This window comes from Neolamprologus multifasciatus, chromosome 18 (genome assembly GCF_963576455.1).
Source record: "Neolamprologus multifasciatus chromosome 18, fNeoMul1.2, whole genome shotgun sequence".
Taxonomy (NCBI): domain Eukaryota; kingdom Metazoa; phylum Chordata; class Actinopteri; order Cichliformes; family Cichlidae; genus Neolamprologus; species Neolamprologus multifasciatus.
The window spans coordinates 10,224,887-10,248,810 of NC_140456.1; the positions used below are offsets into that span (position 1 = coordinate 10,224,887).

Genomic DNA, 23,924 nt, shown 5'->3' on the forward strand with positions numbered 1-23,924 from the left:
ACTGTCAGATTTTGAGCTATTTTGCAGCACCATCTGGAAAGTGTCTGATTGGCAGCATAACAATCATCCCAAACACACAAACACTATGTCACGGATTGGCCTCCCAGAAACCAGAAGTAATTTTAAACAGAGATGAGATCAAAAACATGCAGCCATCATCCAAAGAAAAGCTTTGAAGAAGCTCTGGTTTTACCCCATATACTTTATTTAGCCCTGCGACCAGACCGGCGACCTGTCCAGGGTGTACCCTTTCGCCCTATGACAGCTGGGATAGGCTCCAGCATCCCCCGCGACCCTGAAAAAGGATAAGCGGAAGCAAATGGATGGATGGATGGACTTTATTTCCATTTATGTTTGCACATGCTTCAATAAATTGCTGCACCTAGTTCCCATTTCACTCCCTTTCTTTAAATATAAAGAAATGAGTGGTGGCTAAGACTTTGAACCCATGTCAAGTTTAAATTCATAATGCTACTTTATACGATCATAGTTATGCCAACAGTCCATTTTTCTACAACAAAGCAGCATCAACTCCATAGTTATTCAGAATCAAAATGTTCAAGGGTATTGTAGTCAATAACCACAATACAACTATATTCATCTCTTGAAAATGAAAACTTAAGCACTACAAGGTTTGCCTTTTTGCACCTTTAAATATGAATATTATTGGATTTTTCACTTTAGGCCGAGACTCTACAGTTTAGTTTGTGAAAAACAAAGCTGAAAAATGCTGTCTGTAGGTATTCTTACATTTTGTAACATAAATCTAAACTAGAATACTTTTGACTTGGCAAACCTTTTTCCACACTTGGCACTGTAGGGTGATCTGATCCAATTGTCATATACTTTTCTGTAAGGTTGTAACCAGTACTGTTGTCATCCGCTTATTATTGTAACTATCCACCCTCCATGTTGCATAGCCCAAAGACAAAAATGGAAATGTGATACCGCTCATGAGAGAGCGAGACATGCACCAGGGAGTTCATTTCCCACTTCCAGCATTAATAGAAGGAACATAGGATATACTGGGAATAACAATGAATGATTCCAATGGCAGTAATTAGGGACCATATGCGACAGATATCAGCTGAGCATGAAGTGGTTCTTGTCATAACATTTATGTTGGCTCTTTAGGCCTGTAGTTCTGCTAACACTGGAACTATCCCTCTGCCCGGTGAAGTGAAACTTCTGCTGCGGAGCCTGGGGCGGTCTGCTAGCCTCCACCCCGGAGGGAAGGGTAACATCTCTTGGGTCTGGGTGCCGTTTCCATCTCTGGGGGTGAGGATACCTGGACCCGGGGTATAGAGTATGTTTGGGGAGTGTGATTGTGTGTACATGTCCATTTACGTTTATTCCTACGTTGGGTGAGTGCTGAGTGTTTGTATATGTGTGCATGAGGGTGGGAATGCATGTCTGTGTCTGTGTGTGCCTGTTTGTCTGTGTCTATATGTCAGGTCGGGTCTTAGACTCCACCTCTCTGGGAACTCCCAGGCCCTCCAAGTGTGGAGGCCTATCTCCCCTCACCACACTCCCTGCCGGTGACTGATGCCCTCAGGGGTCGGTGCATTGTTGGTTCTTGGTGTCTGGGGCTGGGCGCTCAGGTATGTACCAGCTCACTCCCGGTGGCTACTTGGCGGGGCCTGGCGCCTGCTGCTCGGTCAGGCCTCTTCCGGGGCGCGGAGGGCCCTCGGGCCTCCGGCCTCTGTGCCTGCGGCTCGGTTCACTCTGGCACAGCTGGCTGCCGGCGGAGCCGGCGGGCACGCCGGTGCAGCCCCTTCTAGTTTCTGCCCGGTGGCTACTGGGTGACCCCTCGTCTGGGGATCCTCAGCCCTTCCCATGAAGGTGGCACGGATGCCCCTCCGGTGGTCCTCCTTGGGCTCTTGCACTCTGGGGCCTCTGGATGTCTGGGGCCTGGATCTCCTCCATGCCTGCTTCATGCCCTGGGGGACAGGGCTATGGCTCTCTACATCCTCTTGCAGACCATTACATGGGGAAACCATTTGAATACAAGCGCGCCGATCCACACAGGTGTGCACATGGGTGTTCACTGTTTGTAGACTTAAATCACACCTTTCTTGGCTGCTACTTCAAAGCACATTGTGCGCTGTCTGTCCTGCGTGCTGCACAACAACATTCAATATTTAGTATTTACTGCTGTTTACACTTAGCTAGATTAATGCGATGGTGTTGTGTATAGTATGTTGTTTTGTTTTGTTTTTTTGTTTTTTTTGCTTGTTTTCTATTCTTTTTCTCTCAATAGGTGATCCCGGAGATATTTTTTTTCCCCCCCTTTCTCACTGTCCCTCTCCCCTTCTGTTTTTCTTTTCCTTCCTCTTTCTTTCTCCCTTTCCTATCCCTCACTCATGTCTGTCCCGTCTGTAACAACTGAAAATAAAATAAAATAAATAATAAAAACAAAGGTCGATCAAATGGACCAATACGGCAATGCCATGATGATCCATTTGGCAAAATAAATCCATTGGGTATCCTTGTTGGTCTTCAGACAACAATTCTGACGGCTAAAGAACCAAATGGGACAGGCAAAAGAAAAAAAAAAAAAAGAAAAAAAAAGGAAAAAAAAAAAAGACAGAAGTGAGAGCATGAACTTGTGTGACATACGTGATGCCTTCATGAAACTGTACTGAAGCAGATTAAGTTTAAACGTAGAAATAACTCCTCAATTAACTTGATAAGACAGTGATGAACCTAATCTAAATGCAGATACAGCTGCAAATTATATTAACAGCATTTCTCAGTTCCTGTGGCAGTCTAGGCTCCCGTGGGTGAAATTTGAAGGGGAACCTGTGCGTGACCGTGTTACTGGCAGCAAAGACTCGGCCTCTTCCTCCGCCGGGAAAAGAATAGTTTGTTATCTTGTACTTGGATGGCTTTGAAGCGAGACCCTTGCTGGGAATATGACACGAGTGAAGTAATGTGCCTGGGCCCTCTTTTAATCTCAGGAGTGGTTCTTTGTTTATATTTCTGTCTTATTGCCTCGGAGAGAAACACTAGCACTATGAAGAGGAAGAGGAAGAGTGAGAGTAAGGCTCCTCAAATATTTTCTCAAACACCTTAATTGAAATTGGATTTTAACTGCTCGCTGGACCGCGGTGGAGAGAATCAGGAGCCAGCGAGGTAGCGTTTTTGCATTGCAAATGTAATTTTCTGTTTTTTGCCCATTGCCCATGAGACACTCAAAAATAGCTACCAGATATGTTTTTTCATGAGCCATTTTCTTCAGGTTGAGCCTCTCATTATTCCAATACCCACTGCCATTAGCTTTTTGGATTGAACTACTGTGTGGCCCTGTTGTTTACTGAGCTGGAGCATTAGTCTTTGTGGGAAATTGTATTCTCTTCATGCTCAGATAGAACCTGATGGAGGTGAAATTTTGAATGCACTATATATGCATGAGGAAATAAACAGCTAATTTGCTTTGAATTTTTATTCATCACACAAGTGAATTGAGCACGACTTGTTGATTATTCTGCAGTTTACAGATTTATTATACCTTTTTTGTTGTATATTTAGTAAGAAAAATGCCCTAGTGATTTACGTAGTTAGTAATATTTAGTGAAGGTATCAGATCTTTTTCATAAACAAAAGTGATAACACTCCATTGTAAGTAAAAATGCCCTCAGTGAAGGAGTGAGACATTTTTAAATGTTTACAGATGGGATGGGTGATGTTATTCCAGGAATTCTGAAATCACCGCCTTGGTCGTGCATTATAAACCCAAATACAATAATTACTTTGTCAAAATGAAGGGATGGCAATCTTTGTCATATCTGATCTTACTATAAGACTGAGGACTGAGTGGAAAAACTAAAACTACAAACAGAGCTCCCAACCAATCCACCACAACCATCCTGGCTACCACCTCAGCAGGTGTGGGTGTTCTTTGGACATGGTCTGCTTAATCACTCATTTTTAGTCCAGTCTTTGTACCTGACCAATTTACCATTTTCAGAGGAATGGGGGGTTTTTTTGTGGTTAAGACACTGACCAATAAATCAATCAAGCATAAAAACTGACTCCTAACCCAAGGGATGAGCAAATATAGCATCTACACACACAGACAACTTAGTAAAGAAGTTGTATCTGTAGACACTTTGGCACGGCAGCCTGTGTTGTACCTGAGAGCTACAACAGTGAGCGCCTACAGAATTGTACAAACTCTGTTTTTATCTTACGAACTGTATTTCCGTGTATGTGTGAACACATTTCAGTAAATTGCTGCACCTACTGTGCTTCCTATTTTACTAGCAAAACATAAAGAAATAAGAAATGGCTCCAAACTGTTGCACAGTACTTCATTTGAAGTCAGTGACACTGACTAATCAGCTAAAAATGTTTCTTTTTTTTATTTTATTTTGAGGTTTTTCAGCCTTTATTATGAAGCTTTACATATATTACTGTAGTATTGTTACAGATGAAGTACTATAAACAAATAAAAATGTGTTTGTATGATCTCTAAAGCTAAAGCTGTAAAAATAAATAGCATAAAACAGAAATACAGACATTTGATTGAATGTACTTTATAACAATACATAGCTTGCTATTGCTCAATTTCTGCACAACTGACAAGTCAGTTTGGTCATTGCCACAAATGGACAAACTGGCCATCAATAACCTTCTGCTAGCTTCCTGTGTGCAATCTGCTCATACAGGCTCCCTGCAGGAGGGACTGGGGGGAAATTATGGCTCTCTCATGTACCAGAGCCCAGTGATCTCACACAGTCTGCCGGTGAACTGAGATCAATATCTCCTAAGAGTAGGTTTTAGCACTTTTAAAAATAGACAACTCAGAGCCTTCAGACGGCGCGCATTATATGAAACGTTCCCAGGCTACAGCCGTTAAGTGCCTGTGCCGTTAATGGCCATCGTTGTCTGATCTCGTGATGGCAAACAAGGTCGTTGCAGCTGCATATGGAGTCATATTGCTCAAGCAAAATGTTTTAACATTGACCGAAAGCTCTAATGTTGAAACTTTATAGCTGTTCTGCTGCCTCTATGATGGTGTTAATGGTCCCACTCCCCGACTGTACTCCTCCTTTTATACTGAGCCTTTCAATCTCTGTGTCACACGCCTCAACAGGCTGACTCGTGATCACCCTGATGGATGAGCAAACGAGGAGAGAAGTTGTGAGTCTTTCACTCGAGCTAGTGGAGGTTCAGTGCCCCACAACGCCCACATGGAGCCCTCCAATCGCCTCCAGTCTTTGACACATCATTTCCCCTGTGATTTGTGGCCAGATTGAGGTTGAAGGAGACAAGGAAATTTTCTGTCCTCATGAGAACAGATGGATGCTGCAGCTCTGCAGACTGAGCCGAGGGTTGTTTTTTTCCCCTCATGATGAACCCTCCTGCTTTATAAAGGATTGGTTTCATGCTCCATTATGGACTCTTGATGACTGGCTATTACAGCACATTTTCAGAAACCTCGACCTGCCACTTTTTTGTTCTTTTTTGGGGGGGATGTGGCATATATCTTTCAGGAAAGTGTTATATATTATTTTGTAAAGTACTGATCGAGTGGAAAAAGGATTTCTCATTGGTCCCCTTTGTGCTGTTTTCATGCCAGATCAAAGTTGAGAGTCTGTTTATGATCAAAGATGGTTGTAATGCCATGAAATGATGTATGATGCAACAAACATGCAACTGGTAAAGTGTGATAGGCTTGTCAGGGCAGCAAATGGTCGCCGTCTTTTTCAACCCCACTCCCACCGCACACCAAATGTTTGATCTCATCTCTGAAGAGCACAGCCTCCGGTGTCTCCCTTGGGATGTTTGATGTTGGAGATCAGAGCTTGTGGTGGTGCAGGCAGGCTGGCGGTGGGGGCTTCACCATTACCACGCGCCACATTCAATCTTCCCACCATCAGACAAATTCAAAGAATTTGCAAAACAGCACCTTCTTAAAAACCCAGACTTTCCTGCTGTCGTGTGTTATATTAGCAGCGCATTATTAAAGTTTCCTGGAATAAAAGAGAAAAAAATAAAGCGTCTCTGGCTCTGCTGCAGTCTATCATCACCCTCTGGCTGAGAGCTGTTGTAGCATGCCTCAGATTTCTTTCACCACAGTCCAATTCTTTCTCTCTTGTATCTATTGATCTCCAGCTCTGCCCTGCCAATATCTTCTTGTCTGTGAGACCTTTCCTCGTCCTCCATCTTTTATCCATTATTCATCGCTCAGCTCTTTCAGCCAGGCCGTAATACCTCTTACCTCCATATGATCTGTTGTGCACCGTTTGTATTAATGCAGCCCCAGCTGTTCCTTCATTAGCAAAAATATTGAAACAGAAAAGAAGCTCATATCATTTATGCACAGTCAGTGCATTAGTGCAACCAGATGAAAAGTAGAACACAATCATCATCTGAGAGCCACGAACGTCTGTCGAGTAACCTCAAGCTGAGCTGTGACGCTCCTACAGAATTGATTACGACTTTGCCTGTGCCACCTCAGCTTTTTCAAGGTGTGTTGGCTCAGTCACACTAGAAAGAGGGGAATTGCGTGTGTCAGTGAGCAGAGATTAAGGGTTAATCTCTGCAAATTGACTACATAGGAAGGAGGAGGACTTCACAGGAATCTTTTCATATTCGATGTATTTGAAGTGAAAGGAAGAGGATATTGTGACTCACAAGTCCGTAATTGAAAACATAATGATTGAATTTAACTTTCATTTTCTTCCCTTATAAAGTTTCTGACTTGAAAACATCCTCGCACAGTACGAGTGCTCATATCTCCGTGGGCCCTAGAAAGATGCACTTATATCCTCATTTGTTCTGTAGGAGGTTTTACTCAGACAGTTAAGCTGTATTAGTAGATGCATCAGTATCTAGCAGTGGTGAACTCTTTTTACGGTATCATGAAAACAAATCCTTTTTTGAGTTTTGATCAAAACCGATGGTCGTGTTTACTCTGTTTCATGATTATGACTACAAGCCAGGCAAATACAATTCTCTATTATTTATTAGCGAGTTGTTGTGGAAAATACAGTGGGGCCTGGTTTTCTTCTTGCAGAAGTAGTCTTTCAGGAGAGATGAAGAGTATAAAAATAGATAAATTTATTATGACAAAAAATTGTTATAGTGGAGAAAAGACATGGGCGCACAGGAGGTACGGCCTCGTATAGAGTTTTTTTGACAACTCAGTGAGTCATTGGGCATTCAGCTAGGCTTGCCTTGAAATCAAAACACTGACTGACCCATTCAGATTTCCCCAAAATAATCAAAAAATCGGTAACAGAGGTTCTTGTGACCGAACAAGCCTCATGCACAAGGTTGTCTTCCTTCTCCAACCTAATGTAATACAATTAGTAATACAATTAGGCTCATAAAGTTCTGAACAGTAACGCAATTTACCTCGTGTATACACTAAAGAATTGCATTTTAAGCAGACAACCAAGATGTCATTAATTTGCAGGCTTTAACTTTTAATTCAAGAGGTTTAACAAAATTAGTGCGTCCTCACAACATCTAACCAAGTCAAGAACACTCTCAATGAATTAGATGTACCATTGTTAAAATCTACGTGAACATAGAGGGACTACAAAGGTGTGAACAAGAACAAGAAGGCCAAGTTTGCCACAAAACCTCTAAAAGAGCATCCAATTATTTAAAAAATCCCTCTTTGCATAGATATAACCAAGAAGAGAACTTTGATGCAATTTAATTAACATTGCATTAAGGCACTTTATATTGTAAGTTAAAGACCCTACAGAAATAGACAGAAGTCCCATCAGATGACCCCCTGCAAGCAAGCTATTGGCAAAAGTGGGACCAAAAGATTCCCTTTTAACAGGATGAGACCTTCGGGAGAACCAAGCTCAGGGAGGTGCAGCTATGTTGTGACCGGTGGGGTATGAGGGGAGAGAGACGGGACAAATAACACACAGGTTAGAGTTAGAATATGACATGCAAAATGGTGTATATGTATAAACAACTAGAGAGTGAAAGGAGGTGAGTGAAGAAGAGCTCACGGTGCAAAAAACACAACAAATCTTTCAAACATGGTGAAAGCAATGTTATTGCAAGAGCATGCATGGCTGCCAGTGGAACTGGGCCACTGGTGTTTATTAATGATGTGACTGCTGATAGAAGCCGCAGGATGAATTCTGAAGTGTACAGGACCCCACTCTCTGCTCAGAGTCAGCCAAATGCTGCAAAACTGATCGGACAGTCCTGTACAGTGCGAATGGATAATGACCCAAAACATACTGCAAAAGCGACCCCAGAGTTTCTGAAGGTAAAGAAATGGGACATTTTTTTTAATGGTTAAGTCAGTCACGTGATCTCAACCTAGCAGAGCATGTTTTTTTAGTTATCAAATACAAAAAAACTGAAGGCAGAGAGTTGCACAAACAAGCGCCAACTGAAGGCGGCTGCAGTAAGGGTGTAACAGAGCATATCAAAGAAGGAAACAGTATTTGGTGATGTGAACACTCGTATTTAAAATCATGTCAGCCTCTGAAAAATGGAGAATTTCCTAAAACAGTTGATGCAATACTTTAAATTTTTTATAACATTTTGTCATACAGAAAGGCAGAATAACCAAAGCTGGGTCATAGTGCTGAAAATCCATGAACCTAACTGTATGCGGTGGTTTTAGGACATTAAAATGCGGCATCATATTTAACAAAAATAAAGCTCAAATTCCATGAATTCCTGGTGATGTGCACGAGCAATCATCCTGGTAAATGACTGCCTGGAAAAGCACCTTCAATGTTTCCTATTTAGCTGTGCAAAATGCACACGCTCAGTGACTAACAAACAAACAGCAGAGCCTGACCTGGTGAGATTATCAGGAGTGAAAATAAATCGTCACACAAAATTACAGTTAGAGAAATTTGTGTATATCATGTTGTACTCTAATGTACTCAATATATTTGTGTTTGTATGTCTTGTGATGTCTTGTTAAGTGAAATAATCAACTTAAAGCTTTAACTTTCCGTTTTGAAATCTTTGAAGAATAAAATCAAATCTAGTTTAGGGGTTTGCAGCGTCAACATGTATTGAGTTTGCTGAAAGAATCGTGCCACTGTTGGCTGAACTTGTTTTCACTGATCTTTTCCTTTGAGCTCAGTGTTATTAAATGTTAAAGATGTTGTTTTCCCCACTAAGTTTCATGCACAGCTTGCACTGTTGGCATCTGGAATCGAACACACAATTACGTTTAAATTGGACTTTTTAGTGTAAATATGTTTTTATCATGCTAATTTTTTTTTCTTCAAAACAGACAGTTGACTTTCACAGTTACAGTTTTACGATGAAACTGCAAATCTTCTTCTCTGCTTATCATTCAGCCCAAGCTGTTAAACCACAGAAAATACTGAAAGGCCACATTTAGATTTGCTCTAACATATATTCAGGTTTTATTCTGTGCACTGGTCAGGCTTCTCATGAATGTGCTTTCTCTCCCTCCACAGAGGAAGTCCCTGATCGCGACCAGTCTGATTGTGGCAGTGTCGCTCTTTGTGGTGGTGGTGAACTATTCTGAGAAGCCCTCCTTCCTCTTTCAGCCTGTATTTGGCGAGACGTTGTTCTCCAAGCAGCCATACAAGCCTTACAAGCCCCACCTGGGATACGTCAGCATTCCCAAACAGGAGGTGAGGAACAAACACCTGGAACTACAGGGAAGACACACATAGATTAAGCTGTTACATCTCACTAAGTGTTCATTTATTTGTAGGTGCTAGATAACATTTGCACTTCTATTCTCATGTGTTTTTTCATATTATTCGCATAAAAAAAATCAGAAGACTGTTATCAATCGTTTTTGAAACTGTATGTAAATGTGATGAATGTTAAATTATCAACATATGCTGATAATAGATGCTGATGATTTCCATATGAAATTTAAAAAAAAAGCTAATTCAGTGGATTTCAAACTTATATCTAGAGTTAATAAAAAAAATATGGGATGTGAACTTCTTTCCAGCTCTTTGACTTGGGAATTATTTTACTAATTGAGCTACGTAACAAACTGATAAAATACTGACCAGTGCAGACTGTTGTACCACACAGCGGGATTTAATATTGTGTGAGTCAGTTTCATTAAATTAAATGCCCTCAAAAAACCCCAGTACTGCAACACAGTGGAGTTCAGTGACCTCAGTTAGCAGAGGTGAAGCCTTGGAAGCCACAGAAATGAAGGAGAAAATCTTTTGTTCATTTGTTTGTTTGTTACTACATGAGCTTTGATCATTCTCTGTAAGATTAAGGTCAGCTATTGAACAGCGTATATTTTAAAGTAAAGGCTGTAAAACCAAGTTAGTACAAACGTCACTTATGTCACATAACTTTGCCGACATGTGGCCAACAGTAATGTTTTCATGTTCTTCGTTATTAAACATTTGCACATAAATAAGTGACATAATATTCAGTACTTACTTAAAGTTTACTCTTCTGGCGCCCCTCATCCGCCGTTTTTTTTCGGCAAAATTATCCACACCCACCGCTGCGCTATGCATTCTGGGATATGTTGGGCCACGAAGTCTACACCGCCACGTCCTTAAAATTCAGGGAAATGAAGGACGCATTTGAGGGCCGGATTTCGAGCAGCCTTTGAATTGGGACAGCCTTCGTCGCGTCGCGGTGACGTAATTGGCCTTAAAATGCGGCCTTTAAGGCTGCAGACCCTGAATTGGGATACAGCCTATGTGCACGTTAGCATATGCTACTTCCGGTGCGGAAACTCCTGTGGGGAGCTTTGTTTCCGGTGTCCTATTCGCGCCTGGTTTACGGTCCAAAACAAGTTAAGCAAATGAATGAATCAAGCGGCGATTTACACTTCTATAGATGTCTTGGGCATTTACCCAATATATCTGTAAATAATGTTCATCAACTTGTTGATATTTTTCCCCCACGCCTCAGGGCAAAAGAGAAAATGGATTCAAATGTTATATTTCTCAGCTGTCCCTCGTTTATCGCGGGTGTTATGTTCTAAAAATAACCAGTGATAGGTGAAATCAATTAGCCAATTTTATTTTTTGACGGTGCAAAACGTGTCGTGGACATTGTGGACATACAGCACTTCAGAGTCACACTGCTAGCATCGATGCAGAGATTCTGTATTGTACAGGAGAGACGTCACGGAGGAGATCGTCTGCAGCGATCAGGACGCAGGACAATGTGATGTAAAAAAAAAATAAGCATGCAAACTTGCACGAAAAAATCTCACAGCCAGGTGAAAGGTCAACCGCGTTATTAGCGAGGGACCGCTGTAATTTTTAAGGTAAGTCACAATATAACCCTTCGTAAATACTAATGTGTAGAAACCCTTACCAGCAATCATTCATTTTTTGTGTGGCTTTTTTTTCACGGTTTGTTAACATGCTGTGTAGGTGTGTACTTGACTAGCTGATATCGACATAATGGGGGAAACACCTGGTTTGACTATTGTTCACCTGTAGTGTGAATGCTGAACATTTGCCTGTTAAATCATAAGACCAGTCACTATACAGAGATGTGCTTCTGAATGTGGACGATGTGTCTTCTGCTGCAGTGATGCAGTTCTGCTTGTGTTGAGTGATGTAAACAACTGATCGATCTAAACTCTTTAAACGTCAAAATTGATCATTAGATTTTTTATGACACAACAGTGGTGAGTGTTCCCACCTTCTGCTCTTTGTAACTTGACGCGATCTTTCCGTTTTCGAGTTTTGGACATGATTTTGGAGTATATCTTTGCAGTAGCGATTGACCGCAAAGTAAGGCTACCGGAAATGTACAACCCCACATCCGGTCTCAAACCAGGAAGTTAGCATTTTCTCGTGCACAGGGTCAATTGTGTGTATAACCTCTTTTTACGTTTTGTGGATATTATACATGGTTATGCTGAGGATATGTCGGCCAATTTCCACTGGAAATGCCTTTTGGTCAGCAAGGAATTTGCATTTGCACTGTTAAATTTTTATATAACTTTAATGCACATAAAAAACAGCTGCTTGTTGAAGTGAAAATACATTGATGGTTTTTGTTTTTTGCACTAATAAAGTTGTGGAATTGTAAAGTATTTTGTCTAGTGTCAATTATATCGTCAGTTATATCGTTATCGCACATTTTCAAATGTATATTGTGATAAATATTTTTGGACATATCTCCCTGCTCTAGTTCCCAGTAAATAACAGAATTCAGGATTTCAGTAAAAACTAACAAACAAAACCAAAGGTAAAAAAGTGAAAAATGGTCACACTTCAGCTATCAAGGCAAACTAAGAAGATTAAGAGAGTATAAGCAGATTAAAAGATGTTTTTAAATTAATGACAAAGGTGCAGGTGTAATTCTTCAATATTTGGCTTTAATCTTCCTAATGTTAATAAAGTATCTTTCACATATTCTTACACATATTTTATTTTAGAGGAAAATGTTTCTGCTGCTTATGATAAAGGCATCTTACATTTTACATAGATATACATTAGGGGAAATAGCTAAATGCCAGCTGAATTTGCTCACTTAAGAAGTGTACGTGTCTCTAATTTTTATGGTAGTTTAATTTTCATTTCATTTCTTGCAGTTGGTCATCAGATTTGAACAGATCTCAGGAGTTTTTGGCCCACTCCTCTTTACAGAAACACTTTAGAGCCTTTAGGTTTCTTGGCTGTCACTTGCCAACTCATAGCTTCAGCCAACTCCACTGATTTTCTGTAGAATTGAGGTTTGGAGAGTGGCTATGCTACTCCATGACCTTGATGTGCTTCTTTATTAGCCACTCCTTTGTTGCCTTAGCGGTATGTTTTGGGTCATTTGTCATACTGGAAGACCCATCTATGACCCAACTTGAAGCTTCTGGCTGAGGGATGGAGGTACATGGTGTTAGACTGAGGGCAACTGATGTTTCTTTTATATTTCTTCCTTTTTTGAATAATCATTCTAGCCTTGACAGTTCTTTGGTCACATCACACTTACAAATTCAGCAGGGCATCAAATACTTATTTTCCCCACTGTGCTTTTTTGTAAACATTTAATAATGCAACACATTATTTGTAATATAATAATACTTCATACATGAGTAACCATTTCTCCTGCAGTACATTTATATTCTATAAGCATTCACCTTCGCAATGAAGGTGTAGTCTATTCAAAATAGAGCACCCCCTTAAGAGTTTTCTTAATTTATTATATCAGATTCTCTGTGATGGATCTGAAAATGCTCGTTTTGATGTCCCTTGTGAGTGTTATTTATTTTTAATCCCAAACACCCGTGTCCGTGATCCCATTCCTCTGCCTTCAAACAGCTTTGTGCTGTATATTCCCTGCACAATTTATGGAAATTGAAATATCAAAGCCTTTTAATTCCCACCACATCAAAATGTAAAAACCAAGCTGTGTTTATTGTTTGGGAAGGCTGCCTGTTTAAACACAGCCCATTGTGCTTATGCTATTGGATATTGAGTAGTCATGGTAAAAAAAAATGTTTTAAAAAATGTTACTAAGCATGAATGTATGTAACATTTCCAGGTGAAAATGAGAATTTGAAATCAATTCATGTGAAGTGGATGTCTTATATTCAGCAGGATGATACTCGCAGATTAATGCAGAGCGCCATCCTCTGCCTCTGGAGAGTTTCATCCACACAACATGGGCCCAGAGGCAATCACACTTTACACCAGTCTCTACGTCTGCACCTCCTTCTGCCTCCAGACAAGACTGCTTAAATCACTGCCCTCTCCCCATGGAGATTTATGTAAATCATCGTAAAAAAGACTGGCAGCTTCTACAGAATTAGGCCTCTTTTGGCTCAAATTCCCCCACCAGTGAGTTCTCTATATCTAATCAGGAAGGCAGTGATTGGCCTGAGAATGAGTGTCAAAAGTGCTCTGCACTCTTATGAAATTTCTGACAAAGGATGGATGAAGTTGTGGAGGTCTGGTCAAGGCGATACTCCCGCGCCAGGTGTCGTAAGTGATGAAGTTGGGAATGAAGGCCTGCTGTGTGAGCTGTCAGCCTCCGTTAAGTACACAGCATCACCTTTAGAAGCTGTAGCATTTCACCTGGACAGTAAGGCAATCTCACATGATCCCCAGTGAGGTGTCATTTGAAGTGTTATAAACCTCTCGCAAACATGTATAATGCATGACCCGGTAGCAGGGCTATGGCCTGCCTTATTTTATTCATTTGATTGAGTCTGTCTCCAGCTGTGATAAATTGTTCCTGCGCTGCTTTCAGGAGAAATAGAAAACATTTTTCTTGTGGCACTTTACATCCATGTGTCTGGTCCATCACAGAGCGAGGGAGAAACTCTATATTTTCATTTGGACGTGAGCATTTTAAATGCAGGCCTTTCTCACAACGTTTTCCACTGTGTATGTTTCGAAAGTGGTCTGAGTTTTGGAGCACTTTGTGGATATTAATGGACGTTAATGAGAAAGCTTCTTGTTTGTGGCCCGTGTTGCACCGGCTAATAAAATATGCATTATTGTATGTAAGTCCTCTCTAAGTTGTTATCAGCTCGTTGCAGACAAGAGATAGAATAAAATTGCTCGCACCAATTAAAATTTGTCTTCATAAACATCTGTTACATAACATCCAAAACCATCTGCTTTGATTGCTCAAATAATACCAAACAATTAAACCTGTGTTAGTGAAGAATTATGTGTTTCAGAGTTAGTGTTGGTGTTTAGATTAGAATGTCTGGGAAACATCTGGTTAAAATGCCTTTTTTCCTTATTTTTATTAGTTTATAATGATAAAATGTTTTTTGTATTTATTTGTAGTATCCAGGTTTACCTTGTTATGAAATAGGATTTGTGATTAGATGTCAGATAAGATGTCAGAAAGACATTTACACTCTTCAATCACTTTGCAACTGGATCAAACCTTTTGCAGTCAGAACTTCTTTAGTTCATTGTAGCATAAATTCAACAAGGTGTTGGAAACATTTCTGAGAGATTTTGGTCCATATTGACATGATAGTATCACACAGCTGTAGATATGTTAACCACACATGCGTGACGGGACGCTCCCGTTTCACTACATCTGGTGACTGTGGAGGTCATTTGAGTACAGCAAACTCATTGTCATGTTCAAGGAGCCAGTTTAAGATGATTTGAGCTCTACCTTCTATAGCAAATCTGCTTCAAGGTTTGATATGTTGTACATTCCCAGATGCTCTTCTGCATAACTTGTGACATTTTCACCCACAGAACTGCTGGATATCTTCTATTTATTTTATTTTATTTTTTTTTTGGGGGGGGGGGTCCCTGTAAACCCCAGAGATGGTTGTGCAGGAAAATCCCATAGGATCAGCAGTTTCTGAAACACTCAGATCAGCCAGTCTTACAACAACCGTGTCACGTTATTTAAATCACCTTTCTTTTCCATTCTAATACTCACTTTGAATGTCAGTGGGTTGCCTTGGCCTAGTTTACATGCCTAAATATATTAAGTTGCTGCCATGTGATCGGCTGATTAGATATTTATGCTACTGAGCGGTTGAACAGGTTACCCTCACAAAGTGGCCAGCGAGTGTAAGTTAGATGCTGCTACTTATAAATATTGAGCCTTTAATTTGAAAGTAATTTGTAAGTTACCCAACCCAGAAAGCACTCTAGGTAGGGGAAGCAGCGTAATGGTGCTGTAAACATTCATTTAGCACCATTTGTTGTTTAGACAAGGATTAATAGGATTAATTAAACATGTATAACAAAGCCTTTAATCTAGTGAGGGATGTTTGGTGACTCCTGGTCTAAAAGTTTAACGCTTAAAATACTACAGCACGCAAGTCCACTGCCATGCTAGCAGCTCAAGGTTGTGCTTGTAGCTGTGTTGAAGTAAAAAGACAATGCAGGTTTCAAGCAACATTTTTTCTAATATCCAGCAGAGGGCAACTCCTCTGGTTGGAGAAAGATGTGTGATTTCGTGGTAGTTTGTGGGGAAAAAACAATCACCCCATTGCTTACTTGTTTATGACCTTGGGACACTTTGTTTTTCTTTCATGTTCTCAAGCATTAAATCCAAGTATTCATGTCACAGTCGCACTTTTTGAAAACAGTGTTGGAGCATGATCAGAATTATTGTAACCATGTGCAACAAAGTTGTGTTTTGTTGCCCTTGAAACAGTTGCTTTATAGACAGCGACTTGGGTGTGTAATCACTTGCTGTCAGCTGCTGTCTTCAGGGTGCCTTTGTTGTGTTGAGACGGCCATAAAACAGCAATATGATGGAGGCAGTCTGCTATCAGTTTGTGATAACACAGCAATTAACTGTGATGAATTGGTTAAAATTGCAAATCTATTGCCATCTGTGTACCCAGAAATTCACATTAACTACTTACATGCAGAATTCAACCAGAATCTCATAGATCTAAAGCAGAAATTCAGAAATTCCTCAACAAATAGTAATGTAGTTGGTGCAGGATGATGATTTGACTGCAAAATGACAGGTACTTGGCAGCCTTACTGTTAAAGAGGAATATAACCAGAATGCAACCAGTTGGCAACTAGTTAAGTCAAGTCAAGTTAAGCAAAGAGACATGTCACAGGCGAATTGTGCACAGACCGATAGCAAATGTGTTGGCACATTTGCTGTTTGGAAACCTTTGCCAGTCTGCTGGTGATTTATTATAAATAGTTAAGTCTTTGATTGGAGACAGGTTGCCTCCCTCTGGGTGACCTGTGCAATCGCCTCTTGATTAAAAGTGTTTGCCCAGAGGGTAAGTGTGGCATGCTTAAACTCTGGGCAACTAGCTGGTGACCATAACTCCTTCCAACCAGTTATTGAATGTGAAAAAATGTAATTGAATCACTGGAAGACCACCCAATTTCCTTCGTCACAAGGAGGTTGCGGTCCTGCTTTCACTGTAGTGTGAGTGAGCCATGAAATGATAAAACTGGGTATGCTTTAGTAAGTGGAGGCCGTGTATTTGAAAACCATGCCCATGAGTAATCTCCTAGACACTCCACCTCCGGCAGCAGCCGAAGGTCAGACTTGAGGTTTCAAAGCACAAGTAGTCGACAAACACAGGGACTGCATGCTCACTGTGAGAATACTATGCTAAAAGCTATTATAGTTATTATGGTCACCACCTCACTTTTGCCGTTTCGCTCGGTTAACATGCTAAAAGTAAAATGTTGGGTAATTAGCACTACATCATCAGTTATGTATAAAAACAAAACAAAAGAATAAAAGCAGTAAAACAATCAAACAAAACATCCACAGAACTTTACCTGGTCCTATACTTGCATTATACTTGCAATAAAAAACTAAATCACTACAAAGAATCTAAGTAATCAAAGTTTCAAAAAAGGTTGCCTCCCACTGGACGACCTGTGGTTATTATTAAAAGAACTCATAAATAGCTCGTACAGAACTATTTTCATGTTTAGTTAATGCACCTCTTAATCATTTGTTTCTGAGAAGGGGTTTCAAATGTGAACTGTACTTTTCTCCTTTATTTTAATGTAAACGCCCCAAGAGAAGCATTTGAAATGAACCACTTTCCCCCATGGAGACAGCTGAAGCTAATTTTTTTAAGCAGAAAGACTTCGAAAGAAAGTCCCAGAGACTTACAATGAAATATTTGGCAAGTTAATGTAATAATTATTGCTTATTAATTAATCGTGTTCAGAGCATTTTAATGAACAAGCCAAGGTTAAGTTCACACCCCAGTGCTATAATTTAATGATGGCTGTGTCCCCGGCATTAAGCCTGCTTTTTAAATAACCCACTTTATTTTTAACACGCTCATGCATTAAAAATCTAAAGCTTTGGTGAGTAGATTTCGTACTTATCAGAGTGCCCGAATTACTCGGATTATAAAAGTGCACTCTGTTTACGATTACTGCAGGCCACACTGAAACAGCACCGTCGTGAACATGGAACTGAAACATGAATCAAAGCGAGGAGAGGGAGAGGAGGAGGCCGTAACATTTTTATTGATTTATAGGACGTAAAACTCAGATTTATTGGGAGCCAGATTCCAGTGCATACTGAATAAAAAGTGTTCCAACGGTGTTTGTAGTTATTAGATGAGGTTTCCACTCTTCTGTAATGCATGTAAATGAGATTAGAAACAATAATGTTCACTGCTGGTTTTATTTGTGTGACTGTAAACTGCTCACATGCCTTTTAAAAACCGAAACCTCAATCTTTGTTTATTTGTCACTGAGCAGCTACACTGCAGCAGAAGTATGGTGGAATGCCTTGCTCAGGGGCTCCTTGTTGGTAGGTTTCCAGTGACAAACCCATATGTTTCACATACAGTTAGCCAGTCAGTGCTCCCCACAGAGCCCAGCCAATCTGTGTGTGCTAAAAAGCGTGATGGAGTTATGGGCTAGGCTGAGGGGTGATGATGGACGAGCTGCTGACGGCTCAAGGCTGCGGTGATGTGTATCTCAACCACCCAGTAAATGGAGACTGGGTCCAGAAATCCTGTCTTAACCCGTGATTGAATCCATACATGAAAGAGAAGGCAATACCAGCAGCCTCAGCTGGAGTTATGTATGAAAGAAACATGTCAGATACAAAAGAAAACCAATGGTAGTTTTGTGTAGTGCCCTTTTGCAGCAACCGATCTTGTGTCGTAAGCGTGTTGTGAGTGCTGATAAGCCACGGAGCTGTAACAGTTTTTAGTGGATTGTCTTGTGCGATTCTGCTTGCACTCTAAAACTCTTGTGTTTGTTGATCAAATGCCAAAGAGTTTTGCGTTTGAAACCAGAGTGCATTAAAAGTGCAGCAAAAATGCAATTTGCATTCCGACCAGTGACATTACAGTTATTCTCCATTAAGCAAATGATGAACAGGGTTTAGTCGTGACACAGTGCGTTTTCTTTTCCCAACTTTACCGTGCATTCATTTACTTAAGTAAGTTTAATCTCATCAAAACAAACCAAGCATATTAGCTTCAATTAGGTAAATCTCCCATTTTGGATTCAGTGAGGGCTTTTTTCCTCGGTTGGCAAAGCGTAGCTAAGGGCTCTTACTGAAGATTCATTACGAATCCCCTTGCTCCTGTAACATATAATAAGATATATAAATATATATATATATATATACAGTAACAGTAAGATAAATGACCCAGCTTGCTTGCTTCTCTGTCATCCTCGCAGCTGTAACCTCTGAGGTCCAATATTCAATTAACTTAATCTATGTTAGTTCTGGGTAGTGTGACATCAGTCTTAGGGAATAAAAGTAAATTATAGAGGCCCGTAAAACCCTGATTAATATTTTTTTTATGAATAATCACTAAATGCATTTTGTTTAAAGTCCCTTGCCAAAACATCACTTTAATAATATCACTGAACACATATAAAATATATCACAACTCTAACAAAACAAGACGAAGCTGCGTCAAATGCATTATAATTTCGAAGGAAACCACTTATTCAGTATTTAAAACTCATTTAATTTAATGAAAGGGAATGTACACTCATGGGTCCCTTTATTAGGCACAATGAATTTGAACATGGCAAGGTTGTTGACGCCAGACGGGCTGATCTGAGTAGTTCAGAAACTGATGATCTACTGCAGAGGTGGGGAACTCCAGGCCTGCAGGTTTTAGATGTGTCCTTGATCCAACACAGCTGAGTTAAATGGCTAAATGACCTCCTCAACATGTCTTGAAGTTCTCCAGAGGGCTAATAATGAAGTAATCATTTGATTCAGATGTGTTGACCCAGGGTGAGATCTAAAACCTGCAGGACACCGGCCCTTGAGGCCCTGATCTACTGGGATAGGAAGGCAGCAGTAATTCAAGGAACCACTTGTTTCTGCTGCAATAGCTAAATGGTAAGGTCAGAATTTGGTGTAAACAGCATGCAAGCATGGATCCATCCTGCTTGTGTCAACGGTTCATCAGGGAAAAAGAGGGGTCCAACACAGTACTAGCAAGGTGTATCTTATAAAGTGGCCAGTTTGCACAATTTAAAGACTGAATTTAAAAGTCTCATCATTTCACGTGTTTAAGGTTTTTAATGTGCTTTTAATCTTTAAAAAACTGCTGTTTAATGTGTTTTCAGGAGTTCGCTTCAGCAGAATATTTATCAGTAAGACAGCTATCATAGAGTTTTCAAACATCATTAAGATTCTGTAGGAGGACATTATTTTGTTTTGCCTTGATAATTTCAGTGTATTTAATATATTTCCCTGTCGGTTTTCACGTATTCGTATCTTCCTGGTGATGGTGCATGTAAAGACCTTGTTCTCCAGCAATAGAAGCCGGTGATAAAGCGCTGCAGTATTTCGCACTGTGATAAATTTCCTTTCTGCTTGCTGGCTGTTCTAATTATCTTGCTTTCTTGTGGCTTTATTTCATGAACTGTTCCACAGTCCTGCTGAACTTGCACTGATAGAAACTGATGAAAGTTGCCGAGCGTTGTTTGATTATTTAACTCACACAAATCAGACAACAATGCAGGCCTGAACAAACTTTCTTTAACTTCTTTGGAAGTTAAAAATGTTCAGGCTTTCCTATGTTACCGTTAAAATTGATTCTTAACCTAAGATTTGCACGAGGTAAATGAACCTGGAACCTCAAACCTAAAGGAGCCACGCCAGTGATAATAGCAGTGGCAACAAAATTCAATTTTTGGTGTCTGCGGCACAAATTTCACAGCGTGCACAGTGGGGTTCAAGGCCAAATGACTGAAGAATGAAGAAAATGACAAGATGGCGGCATTGACTTTGAACCCTATCCGGAAAATAATCAGGCCTTGGATGGATGTCAGGATTACAAAGTCTTAATAGCAGCCCATATTTTATTTTGATGTTTTGAATTGGTTTGGTAGTTTTATGGTGCTGTTTGTTTTTGTTCTGATCAAATTATTTATGTTAATAAATTTTAAAGACACATTTTTCCTCAATAAAGTTTTATTACACTCTAATAAACAGTGAAATATTAGATAAACTGAACTGGATTCATTTCAGGACCATGGACAGCGTATGTGTTGTTTCACAATGATCTTATGGACTGTGCTGTTTTTAGTAGTTGAAATGCACTAATTCAGCTGCATGCCCTTTGAAAATACGTGAGATATAGATCACAGGTGCTTCTTATTTGTCTGTTACCTTCATAATCATTGTTGATTCATTTTGGTCTTTGCTATGAAAATGTGTGATAGGAGAGGCTGGAGGTCTAAATTTGGAAGCAAAAAATAAGTAGCCTCGACAGGTGCTCTGCAAGTGCCCTTAAAGTTCTAATGGACTTGCTTCCTCTCCTCCAGCCCTTGAAGCTGAACTGCGAACTGTGCAGCATCGTGTCCAGCTCTGGTCAGATGTTGGGCCAGGGCGCCGGCCCGCAGATAGATCGTTCTCCCTGCATCTGGCGGATGAACAACGCACCCACACGGGGGTTTGAGAACGATGTGGGCCGACGCACGACTCTGAGGGTCGTCTCTCATACCAGTGTTCCCCTGCTGCTGCAGAAGCCCCAGTACTTCTTCGGCCAGGCCAACGACACAGTCTATGTTGTGTGGGGGCCGCTCCGGAACATGAGGAAAGACGGGAAAGGCATTGTGTACAACATGCTGCGGCAGGCGTCGGAAAACTACCCTCATGCCCGCATCTTTGTCACCACAGAGGACAGGATGAACCACTGCGACATGGTCTTTAAGAAGGAGACTGGAAGAGACAGGTGAGTCAAACTGCAGTTGCCCTGTTTTTGTTTTTGGCACAGCATCACTGAATTCCACAGCAGACCTCCACTTTTTCACTCTGACAGATTTGCTGCTCAGCACTTTGACATCTACCCCTCTGTTTGTTGCTATAATATTGATCTTATCAGTACTGATGGTCTGTTCATTGCTCTGTGCTTTTCTCGTCTCAAATCTTCCCTCTCACGAGGCTTCATCAAAGTGAGTTACTTAACTTTGCCTCTAAAGAGGCTCTGCACGGCACTGGGGGCCATTTTTTGAAAAATGAGCTCTTACACAGCGCCTTAGAAGTGTGCTGTGCCTGGGTTATAGGCATCAGCCAAATGCTGGTCTGGGAGAAATCTGGTTAATGAGGTAGCATGATTCTGGCAGTCTTTCTAAGCACCCCCAGACACAGCTGGTCTCACAACTTCTCCGACAGCGTCTTGGCACATTCTGAAAAGCAGTGAATTGATTTAAGTTGCAGATCAGTGAAAGTTTTTAGGGATATTTTACTACAACCTGTGTTAAAACTGCAAACCGCAACTTAAAGAGAGGCTCACCTGGTTATTTTTTTTTTCCTGTCAATTCCCCAGAGAGAATTGCAGGTTAATGAAAATGGGATCAAAGCTCAAGGCCTGCTTTTGTTTAGGATGAATCTAATTTCTCAGATTAGTCTCTGCTCATTTCGGCAGCGCTTTATACCTCTGCCTTGCCCACATGTCATCAAGACCTGCCTTAACTTCTTAAGAGGATTAACGTGTTTGGTAATGGGCGTAGCATCCATTCCATTTCGGCTCCATTGTCTCGCTGTTATTCATGATGGCAGGGTTAACACTGAATTTCATGTAGATCGTCCATGTTCATCTTGGCTCAGCTGTTGCGAAGGCCCACAAAGCACAGATAGAAGCGTGGGATTAGGGAGGGATGTTCGGGGAGAAGAATCTCATTACGCAACATAATGCTCCTGGGTGAGATGCAGCACTTCAGTCGTTACTGATTGGTATCACAGAGCAAACTCAATGTGTAACAAAAACCCCGTCAAATGAAAATGTGATGAGCACTGAGAGGTTCGTCTGTATGTTTTTCGATCATTTATTTTGTGCTTGCCTCAAACTTTGCTGCACTTATTTCAGTATTTTAATGTAATCAGAGGTAGCGAAGGGGATAATTGCCGTTATGTTGAAATAATACACTAAGGCACTGCTCTGAAATTCTTTATTTCACTCAGACATGAAATATCTATAAAAACATGGTCCTTTCCTTCTCTTATCCATGCAAACTACATTTATTAATGTCTACAGCAATATGATAACTCTTAAAATACCACAGCAGCTTGTCTGCCGTTACCTTGTAATTTGCGCGTGTCTGTGTTTGCCGGTTTACTGTCACTGCTTTCTGCATGCGGGGATAATCATCAGCTTGGCAAAGATGGAACACTGATCGAACACAACTCTAATTATCCAGATTGCCGCAAGCAGCCTAGGAGACGTGCCGTCCCAGCTTCGACTTGCTTACTTGATCAAGGGGAGAGAGGCGTCAGCGCTGACTGATTAGCCAGCCAACCGTGTAACTGTCTCTCAGCCTGTCAGGAAGCTCAGTCATCTCTGGACAGAGGAAATTAAACTGTGGGGTAATTAGAAAAGCGGTTATGATAATCTAAATGGAGCTACAGTGAAGACCACCTCAATTAAGCTGATCTAAGTCAGGAGCAGGTCAAAAGGAGGTGCAGACCACGTCACGACCAGGATCACAGTGTGAGACAGCGCCTGGCATAATGCACCACGTTATTAGTCCTTAGTTTTTTCCCGCGTCTTTGATGCTTATCTTCCCTATTTGTCTTTTGTGCCCCGCCCTCATTAGTTTCATCCATCATCTCTCTGCCTTCCTAATCCTGTCACTCCCTCTATCAGTTTGTTGTTCCATGCATTTTCTGATGTGTTTGTACATTGGACTCTGTATTTATCTGGACTGCAGTCAGACTGTAGTCTTTCCTTTTTGGCTTTATTAACACTCACTTTTTGCTGGTTATACTCCTGCTTTTGTCTTTGTTTAGGTCTTTCTTTTGATAAACATAAGAAATAAGATATTAGGAAACCAACAATGTGCTAAAGCTGAGCAGATTCTGTTTATATGCGATCGTTTGCATAGTTAAGTGTAGATGAGAAATTCAAAATCTTCTAAAGTTGTTGGGCCCCCTTATTTACTAAGTATATACTGTTTCTTTGTTATAGTTGTTAAGTTAGGACGTATAGATCCTCTTTAATGTTGTTTCTGTGTCTGAGCCTCGCAGATATATGCTAACTGAGGCTCTCCTCTTCTTCTTCAGCATGCTGCAAAGTCGTTTCCCTTGTT

The 23,924-nt window shown here is 40.7% G+C and overlaps 1 protein-coding gene across 1 annotated transcript in view; it reads left to right on the forward strand.

The window, feature by feature from the left end:
* The window catches only part of st6galnac3 (ST6 (alpha-N-acetyl-neuraminyl-2,3-beta-galactosyl-1,3)-N-acetylgalactosaminide alpha-2,6-sialyltransferase 3), a 100,181-nt gene that overhangs the window by 21,471 nt on the left and 54,786 nt on the right, over positions 1-23,924 (forward strand). Inside the window, exons 2-3 of the mRNA XM_085141456.1 lie at positions 9,429-9,608; positions 21,162-21,571. Coding sequence (XP_084997582.1) covers positions 9,429-9,608; positions 21,162-21,571 — 590 coding nt within the window. The remainder of the gene's footprint in view (positions 1-9,428; positions 9,609-21,161; positions 21,572-23,924) is intronic.